This window comes from Mugil cephalus, chromosome 15, assembly GCF_022458985.1.
Source record: "Mugil cephalus isolate CIBA_MC_2020 chromosome 15, CIBA_Mcephalus_1.1, whole genome shotgun sequence".
Lineage (NCBI taxonomy): Eukaryota > Metazoa > Chordata > Actinopteri > Mugiliformes > Mugilidae > Mugil > Mugil cephalus.
This window is the reverse complement of record NC_061784.1, coordinates 4,982,715-5,008,214: the sequence shown is the minus strand read 5'-3', so window position 1 is coordinate 5,008,214 and position 25,500 is coordinate 4,982,715. Positions and strand designations below refer to the sequence as shown.

At 40.8% G+C, this 25,500-nt stretch overlaps 1 protein-coding gene across 2 annotated transcripts; it reads right to left on the bottom strand.

Moving 5' to 3' along the window:
- Positions 1-441: 441 nt before the first annotated feature.
- Positions 442-19,960, bottom strand: kcnip1b (Kv channel interacting protein 1 b). Of its 2 annotated transcripts, XM_047607945.1 has the most exons (9): positions 19,754-19,960; positions 19,077-19,318; positions 4,501-4,625; positions 3,460-3,529; positions 3,297-3,367; positions 3,088-3,195; positions 2,894-2,998; positions 2,201-2,263; positions 442-1,928 (listed from the first exon to the last, which is right to left on the bottom strand). In XM_047607945.1, the coding sequence occupies exons 2-9, from the start codon at positions 19,162-19,164 to the stop codon at positions 1,881-1,883; spliced, it is 678 nt and encodes a 225-aa protein (XP_047463901.1). In that variant the 5' UTR covers positions 19,165-19,318; positions 19,754-19,960; the 3' UTR covers positions 442-1,880. The 2 variants fall into 2 exon arrangements, with proteins under 2 accessions (XP_047463901.1, XP_047463902.1); XM_047607946.1 differs by lacking the exons at positions 19,077-19,318; positions 19,754-19,960 and adding an exon at positions 9,321-9,754.
- Positions 19,961-25,500: the final 5,540 nt, after the last annotated feature.

The following is a 25,500-nucleotide window of genomic DNA, read 5'->3' as shown; positions in this document are numbered from 1 at the left end:
TATTTTTTTAAATCAGAAATCAAGTTTGCAATGGAATTTACAATACAGTTTACAGTATACAACTAAATGTTTATTTTGAAGGTTGTCTATCTAATATTCTGAAAAAAATGGGCAAAATGGCCCAGTATCTCAAAAAAAAAAACAAAAAACTAGTGCATGGAAAAGGTATGGTTTTGTCTGAAGTGTCTCGCTTTAATTCATCCATCCAACATGTGCGAGCAGCACTTCAGAACAATAAGAATATCCGGTCTATCCGATGATTATGTATTATTTCTTAAAAAAAAAATGTAGTAACCAACTTAATGTGTCAAGATCTGGGGAATACATCTTTGATTCACATCAAACCACTCAGTGGCTCCTCTGTCAGTCTCCTCCCTCTTTAAGGCAGGTAAATTATACATTTCCTTGAGTGCATTCACAAAATAAGAGAGAAAACACATGTCAAGTAAAACACCACTCAGTTTAAGAATTTACACGTTTATTCCTATGGCTTAGAATTAATCACCTGTTTGTGAAATTGTACAACTCTGATTCAAACCAAGCTTTCAAAGGCCTGATGTCACACGGAAGCGTACCATACAGAGAGACTCCACTGACGGCAGAAAGAACAGCAATTAATATTTCAGTGCTTCAGCTACTATAGCCCAGTGAGTTTTCTATTATGGTGGTGCTTTCAAATGCACTCTGACTCACAGATAGGCAACTGCAGGTGTTACTATTTGTCCCGTGTACGTCAGTGTGACATCAGAGTCCTGGTTTGGATGGGGGAGGCTGTGCCACACGTTCATAATGGAGTGACTATGACAATCCAAAGATGACATTCAGCTGTATGACCCTGGAAGAATATATGAAACTTTCTCATGCCAGGGTTTCATCACAACGGCCCAGCAGCCAGGATCTGACTTGTCATGCAGACATGGTTGTAGGTCGCCACTGTCACCTTGGTCATATCTCAACTTCATTAATCCAAATCTGTACAAATAATGATATTGGTTTTATGATCTCCCTGTTTATTCAACATCGTAGTTTTACTGGCACTTCATAATTAGATTTATGATTTTTTTTCCCCACACTATAGTTTTTTTTTTAACATTTTATGACAACACATGGATTTGACCACAAGAAGCAGAGCAGCAAGTGAAAATATGAGAGAATTAACACATTTCTTTCTCTTTACGAAGTTCCAACATAGACAAAAAGACAGACAGACACATGCCCATCACATTAAAATAAAATGCACTGTTTCAAAAGTATTCAACTCTCTACTGCAAGATAAAGACAGACTAACAACAAGCATATGATGGACTCAGCACAGAAGCAACAGCCAGGTCAGCACAAAAGTACTTGTCACTGGATCACAAGAAAAACAAAAAAGCAAAATCAACAACACATTTGAAATATCTCATAGCTTTCAGCCGCTGTATGCCTGAGATAAATAGAGACATCCTCATGGCCAAAATCCCATAGCAAATGTTTAGAGATAATTTTTGCAAATGCATGCAATTATATTTTGGCAAGAAAAGAACATCCTTTGGCAAAAAAAAAAAAAAAAAAAAAAAAAAGTTCAGCTCATTGGACGCATAGCTCTTCACTGGTCATGAGCAGCTTTGTATTGGGCGAGCATCTTTATCTTTAACTGGCTGAACTAAGAGCGTTGTGTTGAAGTCAGAGTCTGTCACATCAGCCACTCTGTGTTGTGCAGCAAAATCCGGTAGGAAGGCTAAAAACACTCCAGTCCGATCCCTTCCTTCAAACCATTGTGGGGGATTCTGATTGCACTCAGGCCGCAGCTGGATAGAGAGGAGAAGAGGAGTAGAAGAGACCGGATGTATTGCACATATGCACTCTTGCTTTCCCTGTCTTCGGCGTTTCCACTTGTCCTACATCACATTTTCGAATAGCTGCATGGACCTCATCATGGTTTCATCCTGGGGAGAGAGAAGATGATTAAACATGGCAGAAGTATGCATTTAACTGTCACCATACACAATGTACTGTACATCAAGCCCTGCTGTAACAACTGCACAAAGACTGGCACTTAAGTAAGGAACTTTTACCTAGTACTATATTAATAAATACCAGTCAGAACTTCTATAAATAGAAACGATAAGAAAGATGTAGGCAAATTCATGCAGCATTCATGACTTATTTCTTTATATGGTCTCTCCACTTTGCCGCACAGACGCAGGGCCATTCATACCTCCTGGCAAGCTATGATGAACTCCTCCAAAGTCACCACTCCATCCTTATTCTTATCCATTTTCTGTGGGAAAACAAAGAGTGAAGACTGTCATTACTGGGTGCTGATCATACTGGGACTCATTCAGCAATATGTGTGTAGAAAACTTTGCACATTTGCAAAGTTATTGATGTAATCATGACATGTAAAATGTATGTATATATGACAAGGAAGTACAGGAGTTGGACAAAGCTAGGAAATTCTTCTAGAGGAGAGGGGCCCCGAAGCAAAGTAGGCGAAGACTTTTACTTTTGAAGAAACCGAATTAACACTATTCAAAAGTTATTTTAAAAGGTGGTGAATATTGTATTTAAAAGAAAAAGAAAGAAAGAAACGGACCCATCTGAGACTAGTTATTTAGTCTGCAGCTCTTAAGTTGTTGTACCAATAAGAAATTATCGATGAATTCTGCATCCACAGGCCTCGTTTGTGAATGCTGGCCACTTTTTTTTTTCTTTTTTTTTTATCTTGTGTTGCAGAGACCTTTAATCACTACAAAAATCTAGAATAATTCATACACAATGGCAAAAATACTCCGACTATAAACCTTTGCACTACAAGGACTGCTTACTTTAAAATGTTATAAACCATGTCCAACTTGTTTCCCCTCGTGATTTTTATGTTCATTATGTACATTAGAAATTAGAAATGAACCTGAAAAAAGGCATCCACATGCTGCTGAGGGACGTCTCCCTTTAGTGCCGGGTAGGTGTACTTGCCCATCATGTCGTAAATCGCCCTCACAATCTCGGTCATTTCCTGTTAGAACAGAGGATTCACAGTGTGCTGAGGCAGAGACTTGAGATAAGGCATAAAACGCCGTTAAAGCTGCAGCAGCGCGGTCTCACCTCTCGGTTTATGTATCCATCTTTGTTGATGTCGTAAAGGTGAAACGTCCACTCAAGTTTTTCCCTCAGTGTTCCCCTCAGCAGAAGCGACAAACCCATTACAAAGTCCTGTCAATAACACAACAAGAAACAAACAGTAATGGGAACAATTCTACATAAAAAGGCAAAAGACAGCAAAGAAATTCATATTTTTACATGTTTGTTGTTACCTTAAACTTGATGGAGCCATTGTTTGTAGTGTCAAACGCATTGAAAAGATAATGTGCATACATGCTTGCATCTGAAAAACACAAAAGGTAAAAAACATGTAAGGACTACTGTTCAAATTTCTCTAAAGGACACTGAAATAGATTTGAAAACAGTGCTTTTTACCTCCATGAGGGAAGAACTGTGCATAAATATGTTTAAATGTCTCCTCATTGACGACTCCGCTTGGACATTCCTGAGGGGGAATATGATTCATTACTCAGTTACAAAGAAAGATTTCACTAGGAATGGGTTTTATCACTTATTTGACTCTTTTCACACCAGTCAGCCCTGATGTTATGACCACTGAGTGGAAACACTGATTATCTCCACATCATGGCACAGATGGGATATCTTATCTTGGTCATCAGTGTTGACTTTGTTGACAGAGCAGAAATGGTTTGGTGGAATGGTTTGGGGAACTCAGCAATGAGTTCAAGGTGTTGACTTGGTCTCCAAATTCCCCAGATCTCAGTCCAGTTGAGCATCTGCAGGAAATGCAATACGAAAAAGTCTGATCCATGGAGGACCCACTTCAGAACTTGCAGGATCTCCTGCTACCTTCTTGGTGCCAGATACCACGGTGCACCTTCAGAAGAGTACTGGAGTCTCAGCGGGAAACTACACAATATTAGGCAAGCGGTCATAATGTTATAGCTGATTCGTGCATACTTGGGTGCCTTTGGATGAGATCCAGAATGTCCATATAAATGACCTCACTTTTTTGTAATTGCAACCTCAAATTTTGTGTCTGTGTCCACAAATGTTGATATTTCCAACAACCTTTCGTGCATTACCTGGACAACATGGCTGTTAGATCGCTGAGCTATTTCCCCAGTAGCCTCTAGACCCTGACCATCACCTTGCAGCGGTGTTGTCAAGAGGTTTGAAAAGAACCAAGCTACCGAGCGTCAAACTGACAACTTCTACAAAGTTGAGCTGCCTTCAGCTTTTCTCAACCCTCCAGTGACTCATTTGAGTTTGTTTCGCTTGTTAATTTTTGCATGACATCCGACATCAGTGAGTGCTTGAGCAACGTAACGATGTTACCGCCGGAAAGCCAAACATTTTGTCCGCATGCCTTCCCATGACCTCAACCAAGAGTTCCATGTGAAGGCAGCATTTCACACAAGGAGTAAATAAGGAAACCAGAAAGTGTGTGCTTACATTCTTAAAACCACGATATAGGATCTGCAGCTCCTGTTTGCTGAAGTTAGTCTGGGCTTCCAGCTGATCAAGACCTTCCGGCCTGTGACACACCATCGTCATCTCAAGCTCGTCGTCTGCTTTGTCTTCAGGGAGTGAAACAGAAAGAGATACATGTTTCATACTCAGGACCTTTGGAGTGAGTGTTTTAACATATGCTCTTCAAAGTCTTTTGTGGGGTTATGGAAAGTGTAACACACAGGAAAGAGGCAACTCAGCGAGGCTTGAGAATGTTAAGTGGGCAGAAAACATCAAAAATCTGATCAGACAGCAGAAAAGTGAGCTTGCAGAGTTGCAGCAGAATAAGAATAGGGCAGGACGAGGAGGTTAAAGGAGAGAACGATGTGAGGGAAACTACATCTATGCCTACTTGACAAATTGCGTGGCCCTGAAGCGTTTCATTAATGGAAACATGGCTTCTGCTGTGGAGATGGATGGCGGTTAATGAAGTGTGGCGATGCTTCTGCCGTGGTTATCTCTGACGACAGACCAATACTTACATCCCTAAACCCGGCGGAGAGCACAGTCCACACACCAATGAGTTCGCAAACATGAACAAATATCCAGGAGAAAACACCTACCAGCTGCTGCAAACCCTTAGAAAAACTGTGGATAGATTAAATCTTAAACCTGAAGCCTTGCTGGGGCAGGACTGGATATTTACACAGGGCGGTCTGCAACTTACACATTTGCTTTAACATCTGAACGGAGCCTAAGACATTTAAGACACCAGGACCTATATTCTTGAATGAACACAAAAGATTACAAAAAAACGCTAAATCCCATTTAAGTCCACTATGGGAAATACATTAATTACATGTGAGAAGCACGCCGTCGAGTCCAGGCTTTATAACTGTACCAAAATCAGTTGGCACAGTCAAACTCCGAAGAAAAGGAGATTACAATTATTAGAATAATTCTCGTGTTTCAGATCAGCAGTGATGAATCACTCATTTCAACCCATTCACCGGCTTTGTCAAGATTTATCTTCGACACTGAAACTGTGCCCAGAATTATCCATCAGTTGCCGGGGATTATGTTTATTTGAATTGTACATGAAACATACAGTTAGTCGCACCCTTTTAGCGGTTTCCAGAAATCATTTGAAAAGACACATTCTAACGATAAAATCTAATTGTGTCTTTGTGCAAGATTAAATGCTTCCGTTTCAGCCTTTTATTTTTTTATTCACTGGGATCTTGCCTGGCCTGTCGAACACCCCTTGCAGCTGTTTCTGAGATCTAAGATTCTCAAGGTGACAGTGTGGTGTCATTTATCACCGGAACACACATCATTTTTCTCTCAATCTTCCCTCCATCTCTCTCCGAGCCCCAGCTGCCATCCCACCGACTCTTGTTGTCATGGAGATAGACAGCCATGATAAATACGAGCTGTGGTCGGTACACTGGATGAACAGATAAAAAAAAAAAAGCATACACATTTTATGCATTCATTTTCCCCCTGACTGAAAGTCCCACCTCAGGTGAAAACAAAACAGCAAAGGTCAAAACCTACAGGCTTTTTCCGTAAAGGGTGCTTTAGCTTCCGGCAAATGCGAAAGGTGTGATTATAAACAAATGAAATGAAATGAGGGTGCGAAAAGGAAACAGGCAAGAGGTGTTGATTAGAGGAGGAGGAAGAGGAAGGTGGCTGTGGCTGAGTGTGAAGAAACACAGAGAGGCGAGAGGGAAAGGGAGCTGAAAAGGAAAACACAAAGTGATTGATGGGCAAGGGGACACACTGTATTGATGAAGCGCTAAGCTTTAACCACACGGGGGTTTAAATATTGACAATAACAATCTGAGCTGATGACAAAATGATCTGAGTGTCAGTTTTCTTAGCAGATGGAGGCAAAGAAAAATGTTGGAGACCTTTCCCGTCCTGATTTGCGAGGAAGGAGGAGGTCTCAATACAAATACGTAATACAAATGGTGCGACAACAGCTCAGCACAGAAGTCTCAAGCGTGCACCAGGTGGGAAGTGTTACATGATGAAATGGAGATAATTAAAAGTGTGCATCGGTTGCAGGAAAGCAGGGTGTGTGTTCTTCGCAATGTTCTCACATATTTTAATGTAATCGCCACCTTTCAAACTAGTGGACAAATGACATGGGTTTACACACAAAAACGGTTCTTGTTGCTTTGGTTCGGACGTGATCTTCCAGCTTTTCTCAAGGAAGTGCTCGTCTAGGGTTAGGTGAGAAAATCAATGCCATTCTCACGTGTGCCCAATAAATAAATATGGAACTAGTGCAAGCAGCAGATTTCCTCAGTAGATTACCTCAGCTTCACAAATGGCTCTGTGGGAAGGTAAAATAATCACCCCACCAGCTTCTCCAAAGCTCACTACTTAGTGATTATTGATCCATCATCCACAACATTAAAACCACACTGACGCTGCAACGACACAGGGCGTTACAATACGACGTCTTCTGTAAAACCTCTAACAATGGCGTTCATACCACACGTTTAGACAATATTATAACCCAGTTGATGTCTGTCTCTTTTAACCTCCTTAACTGGAACAGACCGGTTGTTTCAACCCAATCAAAGGGTATTCTCAAACAGATTCAGAAGGGGGGTGTAACCTGTAACCCAGTTAGGAAGTAATGGCCCCAAAACTCCACATAAACACTTGACCTGATTGTTTCTCTCTGGGTGGGATGAAACATTCTTTTTCGGTATGTTAGCTGGACAAGTTTCCAGCTGGGCCAGAAACGGCAACAGGTCGCTCAAACAAGCACAAGTGGTTGAAAAGATGAACAAATTTAGAATAGATTTGGGCAACACTTCGGCACAATGTGTGCCTCCATGGTCTGTTTGCACTGGTGAAATCCAGGGTTTTCAACACAGTTGGGAAAAAATCTCGTTCTGTAACAGGCAGATTTGACGCTCCTCAGCAGGCAGGACCACTTTGTGCGTGTCAGAAAATTAATATTCTGATGTATGTTACGTGGCACGAAAACACATTCATACAATATCGGATCAGATAATTGCGTTAAGTGTAATTAAATAATTAAGTTGAAACCTCTAATCAGAATCAGATTCAATGGATCAATCGATGAATCACTATCAATGGATAGTCACAAGATGATCAATGTTATTCACTTGACCTGTCAATGGTCATAATGTTGCCAGATCAGTGTATGGAACTAATAACTGTCTGTGTCTTGACTCAGTAGTTATAGGACTCTGAACTGAGAAGTCACTGTGCGACAACATGACCTTTTTTATACATTATATATTCATCAAACACTATATAACATGTTAGAAGTTGTACCTACTGAGTTTCGTTTTCTTGCAGAAAAGGGCAAGCTTGCCTTTTCCAGTTGTCTGTGCTAAGGTAAACTAATGTGTCACCGGCAGTAGCATGATACTAACGTGGTGTGAATGTTGTTTCTCTAAGTATCACTTTAATTCTAAGAACACAATGTACTCAAAATGTTGCTATTTTCTTGTCCTCATTTCCGCTAAGCTGCTCCTTTAAAATGCTCAGTTCATGCAGCCTGTGTTCGCTCATTTCTTTTCTTTGATTTAATTCCTGGCAGACCAGATAGAACAGATGTACCCACCATACTGGCGAAATATAGCTTGACTGTACTTGTGGCCTGTGATACAAACAACAGGACTGCTTGTTCTTTAAAATAACAATAATTTGCTACAATGTGCATGTTGCATCCTACTTTGACCTGCCTCTGTGCCCTGTCTTTTATTATCCTACTGCAATACTTCTTATCTTATCTCACATACTTCCGAACAGCTGGCACCACAACACACTTTTAATGGACAAAGACAATGGAGCTTTAAAAAAAAAAAGAAGAAAAAAACACAACATGACCTGTTTCGCTAAAAGGTCCTTGAAAGGTTTTTATCAGAAACAAGGACAAACGCAAGACACTGCCCTCGTCTTGTAAGGTGTTGCATCTCTGTCAGAGTAACGCTTTTGTTTGCTGCTTCCTACAATTTTTTCCCCCTTTATCTCCATCATGCTGTTACAAATTCACCCTGGTGGAGTGTGTGTGTTCACACTCTCCTTTTATGCCCCTACAACCCAGTCTCCATGACAACAGGCTTCTCAAGCATAAGGCCAGGGAGAGGTATGATATGTGAGCTGCGTGTTAATTCGCATGCTTTTCCCCGTGAACCCCCGGCTTGCGCCGCGTTTCCCCTTCACACGCGCACACAGAGCGCCTTATCATAGAATCTGAGGCTGTGATTCGGCTCTCTGGTTGTTTTCAAGGACATTCGGATTCATGGCATCCTATAGCCTCTCCATAGTTAGCGTATGTTGTACCTCACAACCCAACAAAACTGAAATCAGTGAACACACCATGATTCTGCAGCTACTTCCCTGAGTTAACGCTTGTCTGTTGGCTATTCTTCTTCTGTGTTTTTCCAGAAGAAATTTTAGAAATTTGGCATCAGTGCTAATATCTGATGTACTTTACCCACATAATATATGGATTGCCATTTAATACTATTTGTTTTCATATTTGTAACATTTGGCAAATTCTTTACAAACTCCCCTTTGCTGTTCTTTTCCAGTTTCAGTCTTTTAAATCACTCTGCAGATATATTAAAAAAAACCTAAAGGTGTTTCCTTATTTTGCTTGTGCACTAAATATATCACAATAACAAACACATCATGAATTACACTAGATCTCTGTTTTTTATCACTTGAAAGTTGAATGTTATATTTCTCTGCTGTCTCTCAGATAAAAGAATCTTTCTGTTGCTCTTTTGTCTTCTTCCTTTATCTCCTTCTGACTAATGTTGCCGTACCTCTGGTTGGTCTCCTCTGTTTGGTTTGCATGGTCAAAGTGCCCACCACTGCACCCATCTTGTCACCGTGGAAACCAGCCCGGTCAAACAACCCAGAGAGAGTAACAGTCCTCTATTTATCCCGGGATTGTGTCAGCCTGCGTCGCCCCGTCTTTATCTCCCTCCACGGCTCAGCGCCTTAAAGGGGTTTTGCCCTCTGTCTGTGTCTTCTCGCCGGTTTCAGATCTGTCACCGGAGGACGTCCCCTCTTCTTTGAGCGCACTCTCTTGAATTTCTGATCCCTTTCTCCAAACACACAGGCTGCTCCTTCCTTTCTGTGCCACTCCCTCTGTTCTGCTGCTCACTCTACTCATCTGTCAGCCTTTCCCCCTCTCCATCGCGATCCCTGCCTCCTCGTGCCCCTGTGTTGTTGTGGAGCGGTATTCTCTTCGATGACATTTACTGACAAGTGAGCGGGATCAAGAGAAGAAAAATTCAGACAAATATCTTCTTTTTATTTGTTTTTTTCCCTCTTGTCCATAAATTCTCATATTCTTGTCTTAACCATTACTAATTTTCCTCTCTACTGCACTGAACAGGAACCCCTAACACACGCAGCTCTGCACACTGGTTAATGATGACAGTTGTTCAATACTACTTCAAATTAGCACTCTGCTCCCTGGAGTGTGCACCATGATGTGTGTGGATACACTGTATGTTAGCTGCGAAGGCTGCCCACTTGTGCGTATTTTGCTCGTGTTAGCTCGCCACAGCATCATTGGCTTTGTTCCTATCCCTGGAAACATATTAGACTTCACTCTATCTTTTTCCACCAGGGCACAGACAAGGACATTAGTACTTTATAGTCCCAGTGGATATTCATTGAGCAGACTGTGTGCATTGGAGGAAGGAAAGCGGTCGGAATGAGCAATGCTCATTTTCCTCTAAACACTGAGCATTAAAAGTCTGACAGCGTTGCCGGATGAAGAGTTAAGAGTTTTTTTTTCTACCAGACAGTATCACTCACTGCAGTAAAAAACAACTGTTGAGTAAAACACACATCACTGCAGGGCATCTTGATGTCTTCCTGACATGCAGCCATTTCTGTAGATTAGAATTCATTTAATATCAGGAAACACATCTGAAAGGTTGTTGATTTGGCGTACGCACCTTGTTGCATGTGGTCCATGTAAAGCCTTGAGGCGCAACACAGAAAATGGGGCATCTTTTTTTAATGTTCCACTGGCTCCGTAATAGAAATGTAATGCCCCTGCCTCACTCATTGTTTAAGTGTGACTGTATAAGTGTGTGTGGTAGCTTCAAAAAGAAAAAAACTCTCCTTTTTAGTTTTTAAATATTCATGGATTGCCATTTTTTCAATGCCACTGCAGCTTTCTTCTTTCTTGAAAGTGGACAAAAAAAAAAAAAAAACTCTCGTGAAAAGAGTACGGTGCCAGTAACTGGAGAAACACTCTCTGGAGTCATTCATAAATTCAGTGTTTGTCAGCATTGCTTGAATATCCACAAGAATGTCCCTGATATTCAAATAGAGGAATGTGTGTGAGTGTGTGGTTTGCTGAGGTGGTTGCTCAGGTAGGGCAGAGGTAAGAGCATAACATGCCCCGATTAATTAAACATAAAGTCATGGATAATTCAGGTATATTTACACTCCTCTCACACTAGCTCCTCTGCATTTTCTTTACAGTCCTTTACCTGTTCCCCTATAGCTATAGAAGAAAACATACTGTCACCCTAACAGTTACAATTTCAAACATCTATTCCTGTTAATTCCTAGAAAATTCGGGGAGGCATATTTAAAGACTGTAAGTGATAACACTTGGAAACACTTGCAGATTACTTTAAGTAACATGATGTAATCCCCATGACAGATGTTTGCCATCTGGAACTGTCCTTCTGCACCATATCACTTAGTGCAGAGACAAGAAGTGAGGGCACCGCACTCCAATCTGACTTCTCAAATCTCTTCATTTTCTTGCATGCATGAGCTTCCCACGCCACAAAATCCAGCAGAGAGGACCCACTTCGAGTATTACATCTTCTAAAGAAACATGAGGCACATAGAGAGTAAAATATCCATGTCAGGGTTCGTCGAGTGACATTGTCTTCATTGTATAAGGAAGCATGAACTGATACATATTGATTTACACTCATTAATAATGTATACATACATGTTTTTCATTATCACTGACCTGTTTTTGAACATAACAAAAAAAAAAATACTGCACTGTTCTCTCAGTGGGAGAAAATAACATATTTTCCAGAGCTCAATAAATTTAACTTTAGAAGAGTTTAAAAAAAAAAACTCGTCTGATCTTCCTCTCAGACATGTGACGTTCCAGATCTGATGAAGTGGCCCCCGGTTATGCAAGAGCTTGCATCATTAAATGTGTTCGACTCTACTTCTGTCTGTCTTCCTTAACCTCCACCACTATCACTGACTCATTCTACATTAAAGCCGGCTTTAATGTAACTGCAGGGGAAAAGAGATTTTTGGAAAGTATAGCACATTTCCAGATCAGTTTTTGCCATTTGTAGAAAAGAGCAGCCACGTTCGGGACATGTTTATCATTTTCCCTTAAGGATTTCGGTAAAATTCTAATGGGTCAATCACTTGTGGTGCTGTTTTGGTTGCATATTACTGTAACTTCACATATTTCTTTTCCTAAACTTTTAATAAGTCAGATCAAACAAGCACTTGGAATAAAGCATTCACTTGAATAAAGCATCCAAACTGATCACCAATCAAGCGTCAGTGATGGTTTTGCATACAAAATGATGAAAGCCCGTGTCTCTGGAGAGGAGGAAACCCCAAAAACACTCAAAATTGAAAAATGCATGAGGGTAATCGTGCACTCTGGAGTAAACATCTACTTTTTCACTCGCACAATCGAAATATTCTTCGGAAAGAGATATCACTTGCTATATTTAAAGAGATTAAGGGCCAAAAAAAAAGAAGTACACCAAGCCTTCATCTTGGCTGACAGGGTAAACAGACTCGAGCGGTTCTCATCACTAAGCAGCTTAAGAATATCTTTTCATGTGTCCATAGAGAACAGCCTGATTGATGGAAGCTGGCACAGTCACAGAACGACAAATGGAGCAGAAAAGTAAGGCTAACATTTCTTATGTTCCTGGTGGTTGTTTCTGACAGTGGAGCTCTTTTCACGTTGTAGTGTTGCTCGTTGAACTACAGGTGGCAGCAGAGTACAGTGTTTGCTGACTCAACCAGCAGCTTCTGTCACCTACTCATCTTAAATAAGCAACACAGCGAGGAAAATGTCTACAATGTACATTCTACAAAGCATGAATATGGAAGCAGAAGCTAGCAGTCGCACCCTACTACACATTACGACGCCATCATCACACTGTTTACAGCATCAAATACGTACTAGAGATTGGGTTTGTAAATGTCAAGTAGTAAAACAATGTGACTGGGCAGATTTAATGAGCTGAATGAAACAGAGAGAGGAGACCAGAGCTGGGGATAAAAATAAACCTAAAAGACGACGGTTACATAAAAGCATGTAGTGGGGTGATGTAAAAAATTAAAAACAGAGACGCGCTGTCGGCTCCCGTCCATGGCTTCTACAGCCACAGGACAGGAGAGCGAGGCCGAGAGGAGGACGCAGAGAGAGAGATGTTTCAGGGAGTTCGCATATGCACCGCAACACTGGCCAATTTTGCCGTAGTCCTTGGTCAAAACAGATGCTGCGTTAGACGGGGTTGAGCCGCACATCTGAATCTGTCTCCGCAGTGTGGGCCGAATAGGCTCTTGCTGCAAGGTTATGCACTTAGAGGACACATGTGACTTGTAATGGAGAGAGACAGGTGCAGCGTGAGGAGGGCTGAGTGGGTTTCTGCGTCTACCTACGCTACTATTGTTTCCAAGTGGAACTCACACAAAAAAAGACCTTTCACAGGAAAATATATATGCCAAGTATACAAAAAAAATTATATATTTTTTTGTAATGTTTCCCAACCTGTCTCTTTGCAGTTATTCAAGCAAAGCTAAATTTTGAGAAAAATGTTAAATCCCTGTGGTCGTTTTTATGGATAGTTCACTGCGTGAGTGGTGGTAACCAATAGCAACAAGTGTTACTTTGGCATATGTCTTTATTGGTGAAATGCGGTCCTGGTATCACTTTCAAAATCTCATAGTAAACACGCTGATGAAGTAAATGTTGTGTGTCAATAACATTACTTTCCTTTTACTCAAATAGGAAACAACCAGTGTAATTCTTAAAAGGGACATTATATATAATCGTTTAAATTGCATTTAGACTCACATTTTTCCAGCTCTGACCTAGCTGACCTGGTGACAGTGAGTAAAATGATGGGAGGAAATACTTTATTTTCTAATAACTTAACAGCATCATTTCAGCTTTAAGTCTCCATGTAATCACCTTTTACAGTTATCTGTTTCCATCTGACGAATCCATCTGGACTAATTCCTTGTGGGTTGCAGCAGTGTAGTACTTAAATACTTTTAATCTGGCAAATGAATGTATTCTAAAGTATTCCACTTATTCAACATAATTCATGTTGAAATAACTGGATGGTGATGATGATTTCAATGATGAGCTTTCACTGTTGGCACAATAAAAAGTGATTTACACCATATGACCCAATATAATATTTGTCTTTCTCCTATTAAACTGCACTACAACAAAGGGAACAAAACACTATATGTTTTCATTCAGATGCCTAGAAAAGTATTTGATTCAATGACAAATCTTCATAACAATGGGTGGCCTTTTATCAATAACATTTTTTTTTTCTTTTTTTGAGAAAAATGGAGGCTTAGCTCTTTGTCTCAGACATAAAGGCGCTGCACATTCACTTTGCAGTTCATCGGGTACTCAACTGAAAATGAATGCAATCTGATATAACAATCCCGCACTAAAGCTTAGCTTCATAAAGGTTACAGTATTCAGCGTTTGTGTCAAATAACTGAGAGACCTGCTGATTCAGCTGTGATTCATTCTGGATGCTTCGGTTTGTTCATGAAGTTTAATGATGTGCCTGGTGAGTGTACATGAGCCGTTAACTTCTATCTGGACAAGCGAGGCACGGGACTGTGCAAATTAAAAGGATTCATGGATCTTGAATCTGATGCCTGAATTAGCTGAATATTGGGGACTCAGAGTCCCTCCATTTTGCTCTAGTCCTGCCATCCTGTTGAAGTCATGTCTTCTAATCTATCGTTCAAACACTGAAGACCTCCATAGTGATGAGTCAGAAACGTTATCACTCACATCCTCAAATAATTCCTGGAGCCCTGAGCACTGCCTTAATCATGCTGTTCATTTATCAAGATAAAGAAAGCTTCAGTTGGTCAGCCGATCCAAACTATTGCTCCCACTTCTCTTTTATTTTGCCTCCGATGACACAAAAACCTCAGCTTTCTTGTAAAAAGCTATATAAATTGTAAAGCAGCTTCAAGCCCGAGGCAGAGCAGCAAGCCCGTCGTGTTTAAAGGTCTGGAAATGAATATAGATGTTGCTGAACTTCTAAGTACAGCATTTTAAAGGTGAACAGGTTGAGCTTTACAGCTCATTTCACGATGTACATAGAGGTATGCAGGCAAATAGGCATAGTAAATCAAACCAGCGGTGATACATGCGTTGGAGTCGAGGGACTCGCATTCCTCGCAGTCTAGATGGCATGCTTGCGTGTTCGAATGTGTGTGCGTGCGCATATTTTCACGTCTTCTTCCATGCATATAATAGCATGTGCTTTTGCTCTGCTGCAGTCTGCTGAAGTTATAACATGAGACACGACCGGAGTAAATTGTGCAGAGAAAGGTTTGAATCTGGAACGCAAGCAATGCCACAGAGGGAGGACGGGGACTTTGTGCGTGCTATGACCCTACATAGCAAGATCAGCTCTCTCCACGTGACCTCACAGTTTACAGACCAATGGCAGCATTTCTAAGCAGCAGGAACTCATTTTGTATGGGAGGCAGAACAACAAATAAAAAACTTGAAAACTTGTAATATTAGACTAAATGGAGGTTTAATTGATTCTGGGGTCCTCGCAGTTCTTGAATGTAATAAAAAAACGACTTTCCCTACAAAACAGGTTTAATCACATATGGTGATAAGAGACAGCTTAGCGCACTGCAGCTTAAGAAAATACACACACTACTCACAACACCAGACAACAGAATTGTTTCCAGGGGACCCCGAAGGGTCACAAAAATTGTCAGGATAAAAATTTAAATATAATTAATGCTGTCAGTCTGCACACAACTCGGATTATCTGAACTGAGAAGCTAACAAAAAACTATAAATGCTTATAAGGAATCGTGTGACTAAGCCGTTAAAAGAAAAAAGACAAGAATAAGACGCTGACAGTCAACGAACAAAGAGAAGTCATAAAGCTTTGAACAACAAGCACACAGGCCATGTCCATTGTTAGAATTTTAACAAACACGGATTCAAACACCATCACTTCTTGACGTTCCCTGGAAATATTTCCATTGTTGTTTGTGATTCAGCAGTGTGCTTCAATACTGCCTGCAGTTGCCAGTGTTTGCAGACTATGTGCTGTCAAACTTTGCTTTTGACTGCATTGCAAAAAAGGCTTTTAATGGATATAAAAACAGAAAAAAAAGAACCTTTACTCATTTGTATGACTATTATGATTTGCATGACATGACTCTGGACCGAATTTATCGTTCTCTTTTTTCTTACCTATATGAATGCAATAGCAAGTGATAAAATCTAACCTTGCAACAATAATTACAAAAACATGTTTGTGCAAGTTTGAGTTTTTTATACCAGAAATATTTTTTCCAGCTTTCAATAAAGTCTGCAACAGAAATATTTCAAGTTTATTTTGTCCAGCTTTCAATAAATTCTGCAACAGAAATATTTCACATTTATTTTTCCAACATTTCATTGCTCCGTGTCATAAGCGTGACCAGCCCTTCTGAGCCTGTGTGTAAAAGCTTGGGTACGTTCATCTTGACCACTCCCAACCAGTCCCAACTTTTAGACACACATACTTTAAATTAAAATATAAAATCTCACTGCGGGACAGAATTATGACACGTTTTTAGCAATATGAGTATTTTGAATAGGTCGGGCCTCTTAATTAACTCAGTGACATTTAATTAAAGCGCTGAATGTAGACACGTCCCCTGCGCTGCTCAAAGCGCGCGCATCTCAACAGTAAGTCTGAAAAGGTCAGAACCGCGCGCTGCAGTCAGCGAGGCACAGAAGTACATTTATAGGGAAGCAGCAAACATGTTCTGGGGCGCAGTATCAAGGGACTGCACGTGGAGTAGAATTCACACTCCCTTCCATCGACTGCTCATCCTTTAAGGACGCAGAGAGCAGGGACACAAACAATGACAGGGATCATCCTGAAAACGGTTTTCTTGTTTGCTCCTCCAGCAGCAGTCTGAAGGAACATTACATCACATCAGTTTACTTTTTTGTACAAGCGGTTAAATATAAGCTTCTTAATGCAAATACTGATATGTGGCTGCGTCATATGACCTAGATTGTCAGCCCATGCAGCCATGAGTAGGCTGCATTATTTCTAGAATAGCACAGGAGCTGACTAAGGAGCTGACTATAAACATATAGTCTCACTCCCAGCAGTTTTTTTTTATTGCATTTTTTTTTTTTTTGTACATTTCATTCCAGATGCAAAAACTTTTCCTTGCTCTGCGGCACGATTGCATCACAGGCAACATGGCATGTGTCTATGAGTTTGTTGCTGTAAAGTAGGACAGAACGAAGGCAGTCAGACAGAACTCTGACTGGATGGATTTCTGTTTCATATGTGAAACACTCACATTTGTGCTCATGTAAATTGCACATTTTGCAATTGAAAATGCATGAATACTGCATGAGTCATTCCACCACCTATCAGGTACTCACTTATGATGAATACTGCAGCATGATTTGCCTGTTAAAATAAAAGAACAACAAAATCCTAATCTATTTAAAATAATAAACCAGCTAATAAATAAATCAGTGTAAAGATTCATCCGAGTGGTTTTGGTGACTCCTTGCTTTCAAAGGAGTGTTTCCTTTGTCAAGTTTCCTCCTGTGCTACTATAAGAAATCAATTCCTGGCAGTGAGTATACTTGCAAATAATTTAGAGGTAGCTGGTAAGAGCGTCTGAATGGAAAAAGACAAGCAGTGCAGAAATCATAAAACAAACACCCAAATTTACGGCTCACAAGTTTGAGATGACACAAAGACTGCACTTGCACACTTTTTTTAATGGGGTTGAGCCAAACATCTACGTAGGTTTTATGTTGAATTTCTATCCGAACACGAGTTTTCCTGAAAGCCAGAACCGACTGACTTGCAGCTGCACTCTGACTTGGTGACTCAGCACTTGATTTTTCGCTGCTGAAGTGAAAAGTAACTTTCAACTTTAAGATGAGAGCTTGTGAGAAGGAACAGAGCCTTTTAGCACATGATGGATGTACGGACGACACGCATTCGGTAGATGACCTCACCATTCAGCTTCTGAAGGTGTACACAGGGAGTCCAAGCGAGGTCTGCACAAAGGCGCCCATGTTTTAACATCCGCATAATCCACAACACAGCCTCTGATGGAACTGCTCCTGAGCCGAAGGTCGATGCCTGGCCATTGTTGCCCCCTTTGGTGTCACAAACCACTAGCTCTAGCTGGACCCTTGTTGGCAGATTTTCAGTTGATTGAACATATTGAATCAATGTGAAAGAGTGAAAGACTCTGTTTGGCAGTTCAGATTAACATAAGAAGAAAGACCGAAGAGGTGACGAACAAGCGAACGAACACATAACAATGCAGTCAAAAAGCACGTCTGAGTGCTTCTCATTTTCTCCCTTCACCTCATCTGAATATTCGAATATGCATACATGTACACAGCGACACTGGCCATCTGGAATGGATAAAACGTAGGCCAGCTGATCTGGATGATTCAGGAGAGGTCGGCTGTAATGCGACAGTTTACAGCTCTTCCCATGTACTCAGACTACTGAGCCTAATAATTGGGATGTAGGTTCATAGGCGGTAGAATGATGTCGTCTGCAGTCTTTGACGTGGATTCAACATTCTGGCAACATGAGTCGATGCCACTTTGAATTATTTAGTTTGATTTTTTTATTTTTTTTGCACGGAGGCAAAACCATGCGCAATGACCGCCTTTTCAGACGTCAAATATGACCCTTTTAGAAGAAGTCCTTCTAATGTCCTCTCTGGTTTGAGCCTGAGTCACTCCATTAAACGATCTTGACCCCACAGGGTGGCCACCAATGGATTCTCCATTAGCAACCACAGATCCTCAAACTGTAGCGGCCTCAATAGAGCCTGTGCAAGCACAGGAGGCTACTATTCACAGGGCATCTGCCATCAAAACAAATCAAATTGAGTTATGGAGATCTTTCCGCATTTGTGAATCAGAATCAGCAGAGAATGATAATCAAATAACAGCCAGGATTTATATGCGTGAGCTGAAACCTTTATAAAGCATAGGATCAGTGTTTTGGTTAAGGACACTCTGACATATGGCTGTTGTTGGAAATTAATCTTGACCTTGACCACATGGCTTCATGAAAGATACAAGGCAATGTAAAAAGAATTATTGTTTAAAAAAAAAAGTTATGAGTCAGTGGCTTTTGACTTGTGTTAAAACACACTCAGGCCATTTCAACATTTTACTCTAAAAGCAGAGTCCACATTAATCACAACGGTCCACAAGAAAAAGTTATAAGCTATGTAAGTACATCAGTAAAAATTCACTGTACCTTTTGTGAGGGTTCCTGACACCAGTCTCTGCAGGGACTGGATTAACTTGAGCACCCCCTGCCTGCAGCGGCTGGTACAGCCGGCCATCCTGAGGTAGAGACGGGCAGATGGAGCAGGCTTCTTCCAATATATGTCGAAAAAAATCTCTCTTCACCCTGGGATGAAGTCTTTATCACAGCCAAGACTCCGCCTCAGTAGTTTTTGTGATGCGACATCATGAAGCCGTTCAAGAGGGATGTTCCTGGTGGAGAAAAAATAAAAGTCAGTGAAATGAATAATAAATCACTGGATTTAAGAGTTCGTACTACAGCTTCAAAACAAAACAATGTATCTCTTTCACAGTCCCATTACTATTCCAAGCAGATACACCCGAGTGCTTGTTAACTCATTCAGGTACATTTAACTTTCTCATTCAGGAACACCTGCTTGCACACACGCACACACACACACACAGATAAAAACACATACACACTCTGCTGTGAAGTTCACAAGAGATAAAAAAAAAAAAACAACGTGTAAAGTCAAACTTTTTCAAAAAGCAAATGTGTTCCCCAGACCAAAATGAGTGAGAATATAAATTATTGAACAGACTCCGAAAGTAGAACGTGAAGCGCCTCATCCCCACTGGAAGTTCTGCTCGTCCGCGAGACAGCAGAGAACCTCGTCTAGTTCTCACCTCTTCGCCTGTATCTGTCTGATCTTTCTTTGTCTTGTCTTGTGTCGTGGAGTCCTGCGAGGTAGCTGATTCTCCTGGAGTGGAATGTTTCTGTGCGAGGTTGTCCTCTGAACTGCAGTGGGAGCCCTGCGGCTGTGGTCTGCTGAGGAGCTCAGCTCCGGCGCTCTCGGCAGCTCTGTACTGCAGAGAGCGCCAGCAGCCGCCGCTGTACCCGCCCTCCCTCTCTCCTTCTATGCTCCCTCCTCCTGTCTTGCATTTGTGCTTCCTCACTTTCAGTGGTATTCTACCTTTTTCCGAGAGCCTGCACAGTGATCCAGTAAATATCAGGGCAATGAGAGGGGCTTAAACTTGATGGGTTACAGGATGAAGGTGGAGATCAGATGCTCTCCACATTCCCATGTCAAGAGTTTTATGTTAAACGGACACTTTTAAACAGCACCAGTTCTTCACATTAACTGTAGAATTACCTCGGTTATCTGTTTTAAATCACCTCTAAATGCCTGCCTGATTAACTGGGGGATTTAAGACACTGTATCACCACTGAGGGATCAATTAAAGGATTATCTTATCTTTTCATAACTCAATGCATATTTTATGTTTTAATTTAAATTACTACAAGGTTCTCATAAGTTCATCTTTAACAAGGTACTTTTTTGTCGGTGTAACACAGCCTTTAGGTCTTATTCTCATACTGTAAAGATTTTTAGCTATAGGAGCGTGAATGTGTGATGTGTGAACAGTGCACCATACAATGCTTCTCAACGTGTATCCAATGAAACACTGTAGAAAGCAACTGCAATTGTGAAACAAAAACAAAAAAGATAAATGCAAAAAGAGTGATCTGTAGAAACACAGTGTGGAACAGGGTCTCTCCTGGAAGAGTGGGCGTCTGTCTACAGTAAACAGCATCAAGGAAAGTGCATCTTGGCGTTAAGGCCCCCATCAAGAACTGAGGAGTTATCTTTCCTGAACAACACTCAAATTGACAAATTGTATAAGCAAGCAACAGACCAGAAATGCAGCGGCCTATTCTGTCTCAAAATGACTGAAGCAGGTTATGTAAGTCCGCAATTTGCTTGTGGAGACGGAGCTTTTTGTCTCTCACTCCACTGAACTGGGGAAACGCGTAGGGAGAGCATGACGCAGTGCTTCCTTCGTCTACTTTCACCCCCCTCCCATACACTCTTGTCTATATTTAATGGTTATAGATTCTATTTATCTTCTCACGGGGGCATTTTAGCAGGTATCTGGCCCTCAGTGTCTCCGTCCTGAATACCTGGAAGAAACAGTAAGTGACAGAAGGGAAACCCACAGCTTTCGTGACTGGACGTGGTTGTTCGCATAATCCCGTTTGGAACACGGGAGAGAAGCACTTTACTCGAAGAACGGCGCGGCGAAAAAATTGCAGCTCACTGCCAAGCACGCTGTCAAAGAAGAGTGTGTGCAGGATGGTAGTAATCTGAATTGAATTGTGACTTTTTTAACAGTTCACACTTGGTGCAGGCCTTCACCTGGGGATGTGTTTAAATGGCATTTTTTTGTGACAATGTGAGGAATGTGTGTAATCGTGTAAAATGCAGGCAAAATATATGACAAAGATGACAAAACCAGTTTCAACAAAACCTATATATGGGGAGGTCAATGTCACACAAGGTTCAGATAATAATTAGCTTCCAGAAATCCAGGCAGACATGTTTTTAAGAAGAAAAAAAACAGCTGTTGAACAAACTAGACACTTCTCTACCTCTCCGTCTTTAACAGTCTCTTGGTATTGTCCAGTCGAATAACTTAAAGATATCATAAATTAATCATTTACTTTACAAAATTAGCAAGCGCAGTTGTTGAATAAAACATATGACTGTCCCTTGTAAATTATAAACCTAAAGTAAGTAGTATTAGGGTTAAAGAGAGGGCGAGGGATAATTATCAGAGCTCTAAAAGTATTGGGGCCCTGGGCAAAAATCTCCACCAGACTTGGTGAACACGGTCATATTTCTCTGCTAGCTAAGATAATTAATGTTAATCTTAAAAAGCTGGGGTGTAGAATGGGATGCCGGTGGAAGCTATTCAAATATCTCCTCCCTCATTGTTAAGCTTATATTAGGTGCATTCACTTAGGTATTTAAGCTTATTACTTACTGTCATTATCTGCTTGGCTTCAATGTCTTGCTTTCTTCTCTTTTCACGCCCAGAGGGATCACTTCTTCTCATTTTGAACTACGCATCGGCGACATACTTGCTTAAAGAGCACACAGCCTAGTGGGATTTAATGTATAGAGGTGTGTCAGCTGGGGGCGCTTCAAGTGCAATGCCACTGGTGTAGTTTAAAGTGTGTCTGTTGCCCCTACTGGCGTCGGGCTTTAAGAAGTTGACTGCCTCACCAGATTAGCAGTTGCACCACTGCTAATTATGTCACTCACAATGTTTGCATTTTGATGTGGCTGGTCATACATACACTTTGCATTATCTACAACTTTTACATTAGACGTAACAATAGAGGCGCCACAGCTCCCAGCAGAGTGGAACATTTAATATCAAAGATACTGTTGTCTTGGTATGCAGCCACCCTCAGATCGAGCTAATCTGACCAAGAACAAGTTAGTGGAGTCAGTATTTTTACATCCACAGCTTAATCGAGCTGTGCTAAAAATTTGACACTCTGAATGTGGTCCTTGTCCTAGTTGGTATGCAATGGAGAAAATTGAATAACTGACGGGAACATGTCCTCCTCCTGCACACTAGGTGGCGATATGTGTCTTTTCAGCGGGGTAATACCATGTTAATATGGCCCTCTTTCCAGTTGACTTATTATGTCATATAATAAACAAGAGTTATTCATGTGGCATTTTAAACAATAACAAGATGGATAATAGTACAGCTTAATCTCGTACGTAAGATGTGCGCCACCCTCAGTGGTTCTTCTCCCGGCTCAGTTTGCTGTCTTCTTCTGCAACTGGCTTTCTTGAATGTTTTAGTTCTGGGGTCATATGCCAGCGCAGGGGTTGTGTAACATGCGCACACGCGCTGTAAACGTATACATGCCAGAGAAAATCGATTTCAAATCGCATTATCTGGGTGTCTTAATCAGATAAGTAGAACCCGGATTAAGGCAGTAATTCGTTTTTTTTTTTCACGTGCATGTAAACATACTGAGTGTGTCAGTTCCATGTGAGAGTAACACTAGTGTTACACCAATCAGGCATAACATTATAACCACTGACGTTAGAAGTAAATATCATTGACCATCTTGTTACAATGCAATGTTCTGCTGGGAAACTCTGGCCCTGGCATTCATGTGGATGTTACTTATACAGAGGTAAACACAATATGTCCGTCCTGTTGAACAGTCCTTTGTGAGGAGTTCTAAAGCAGGTTTTCGTGACTTAGGAGGTAAGCAATATGTTTTTTTTATACAATTAACTTTGAATTTAATTCATTTAAATTTAAATAACGACTGCATTAGACTACATTGAACGGAATGGCACAGTGTCATCACATTTCTTTGTATTAAAATGTTGTATTGCAGCCCAAGTATCTAGATAGCAGAGATGATGAATGACAGCACTGATATGCGTGAGCATGGCTTAATTTAGTTGTGAGAATTTGTTCTTTTGTAGCCAGTGGATTATCCACTTTCTCTGAGCTCCAGCCTCGTACTCGATTAAAAAGCGTCCTTCAGTAGCGGTACAGAAATATTATCAAGAAATGTGCTTGTATATTTCTGTAGTAATATGTCCCAAGTGACTGGTAGATGTATGAAATCCAGTATCAGATCGTCCTCAGTACTGGAAGATGATTAACATCAGAGGACTGAAGACAAGAAAGGTTCTATCGAATACATTTGTAAAACATTTAGAATATGCAACCATTTGAGAGGCTTCGTCAGGACATCTAAAAAGTAGCATTGAATGCATGTCACAGTCTTGCCGCACCTTTTTTGTATGTCCACACCCGAAAATTAGAAACCATGGGTTTGATTACATGTTATTACCTGGAAAAACTGCTAGATCCAGTATTTTGCAATACATGCCTCTGCAGTGCGACTGAAGTATAAACACGTACCTTAGAACTGCACAAGAGCAGTGTTTCAATACCATTTACCACACAACAAAGCACCTTGTGAGCCCAGGGAGTAATTGGTGGGGATTCTCATCTGTTCCTTGATCCACATACTCATTACCATCATGTCTGCCCTATAGAGACCATTAGGCACCATGGCGATGTCAGCACACATAGAATCTGGATAATTCCCCGGTCAGATTTCTACATCACTTCTGGGGTCTCCGCTCTAGAACTGTCAGGTTATTTATGTAGCCACTCATCACAAGTATGCCCCAAAGCTGTTGTGGTAGAACATGTTGCATGATATATTTGCATATACAATACAATGTATCATGCAGCAAAACAAACTAACTGAAACTAATCATGGATCTGAAGTGCCACCCACAAGTAGGAATCATGCGCGCTCCAAGATGAAAAAAACGAAATCTTTCACAGCATTAATTTTAACACTTTAATTTATTTATTTATTTTAATCCTGTTGGCAGCAATCTCCTATCACAATCGTGGCCAACATCAGTAGAAAAGCCAAGCGAGGCTGATGCGGAGGAAAAAGTGTGGTTCAAAGTGTCCATGGTGATATGGAGATATTACTTTGGCACGTTGTTTGAGGAAAATATTGTTGCCATAGTGAAGTTCATTCCCTAAGCAATTGAGGGAAGAAGATATTAAAAGTGTATTAAATCAAATAAAGAAAAATCACACATGCAAATACTGATACTGACTAGCTTTGCGTTTAAGGTCAACCCTCCTCTCCTCATCCATCAGCATTTTGCTGGTGAGGGAGGTCTGAGATTTTCCATTTCCTCAGGGGTTATCTGTTCAGTGTAAAAGAAACATAACTGCTGTTGAGTGCGGGCAGCCACACAGCTGACCCCTGCAGCAGTAGCAGCACTGCGATGCCTCCCACACTCGGATGTTAAGCCTTCCGTAGCCCCCGCACTGAGCATGCTCAGACGAACCTTCTTCTGGATCTCAAGACAGGAGTTTAGCAGTCATCCGCACATAGGACGATAGGAAGTGACAAGAATAATGGGTCGCCATGGAGCTAATATACTGTGTCTGGATGCATGAGGCAAAACCAAAAATGTACAGGCCCACACACACTTGTACGGTTCACGTCAAAACACCTTTTGGCTCTCAGGTACATTTAATGTGAAAAAAGACAGTGTTTGCTGATGAAGATCACCTTTGGCATAGCATACCATAGCATAACAACAACCTGTAGTATAATGTATATAACGCAACCTAACAAAACAAAACATAAATACATAATATGCTACCTATTTTCTAGTATGTAATGTAATGTAGCATAGCATAGCATAACATAGCATAACAACATTGTGTAGCATAACAAAACATTGTAGAAAAGATTAGAATAGAAAAGAACTTTCTTCATGGAAGGAAATTCATGTGTCCAGTAGCTTGCTAGCATAGCATAGCATAACATACTGGGTTTTATTCAATTCTTACTGATTTTACTTTAAAACTCGCACATGTTGCAAAGATTCAAGCTTATCTATTACTGCCTTTTGAGTAAAAAGCTGCATATTAGAAATAGAACTGAACATGTAGCTTCCTTCAGAAATTTATTTTTAAACTACTTTCTTAATTGTAATCTGTCCAGTCAACAGACCTCAACAAAATCTTCTTCAAGTGCAGTCTGCGGAATAAATTTGTTTAATTAT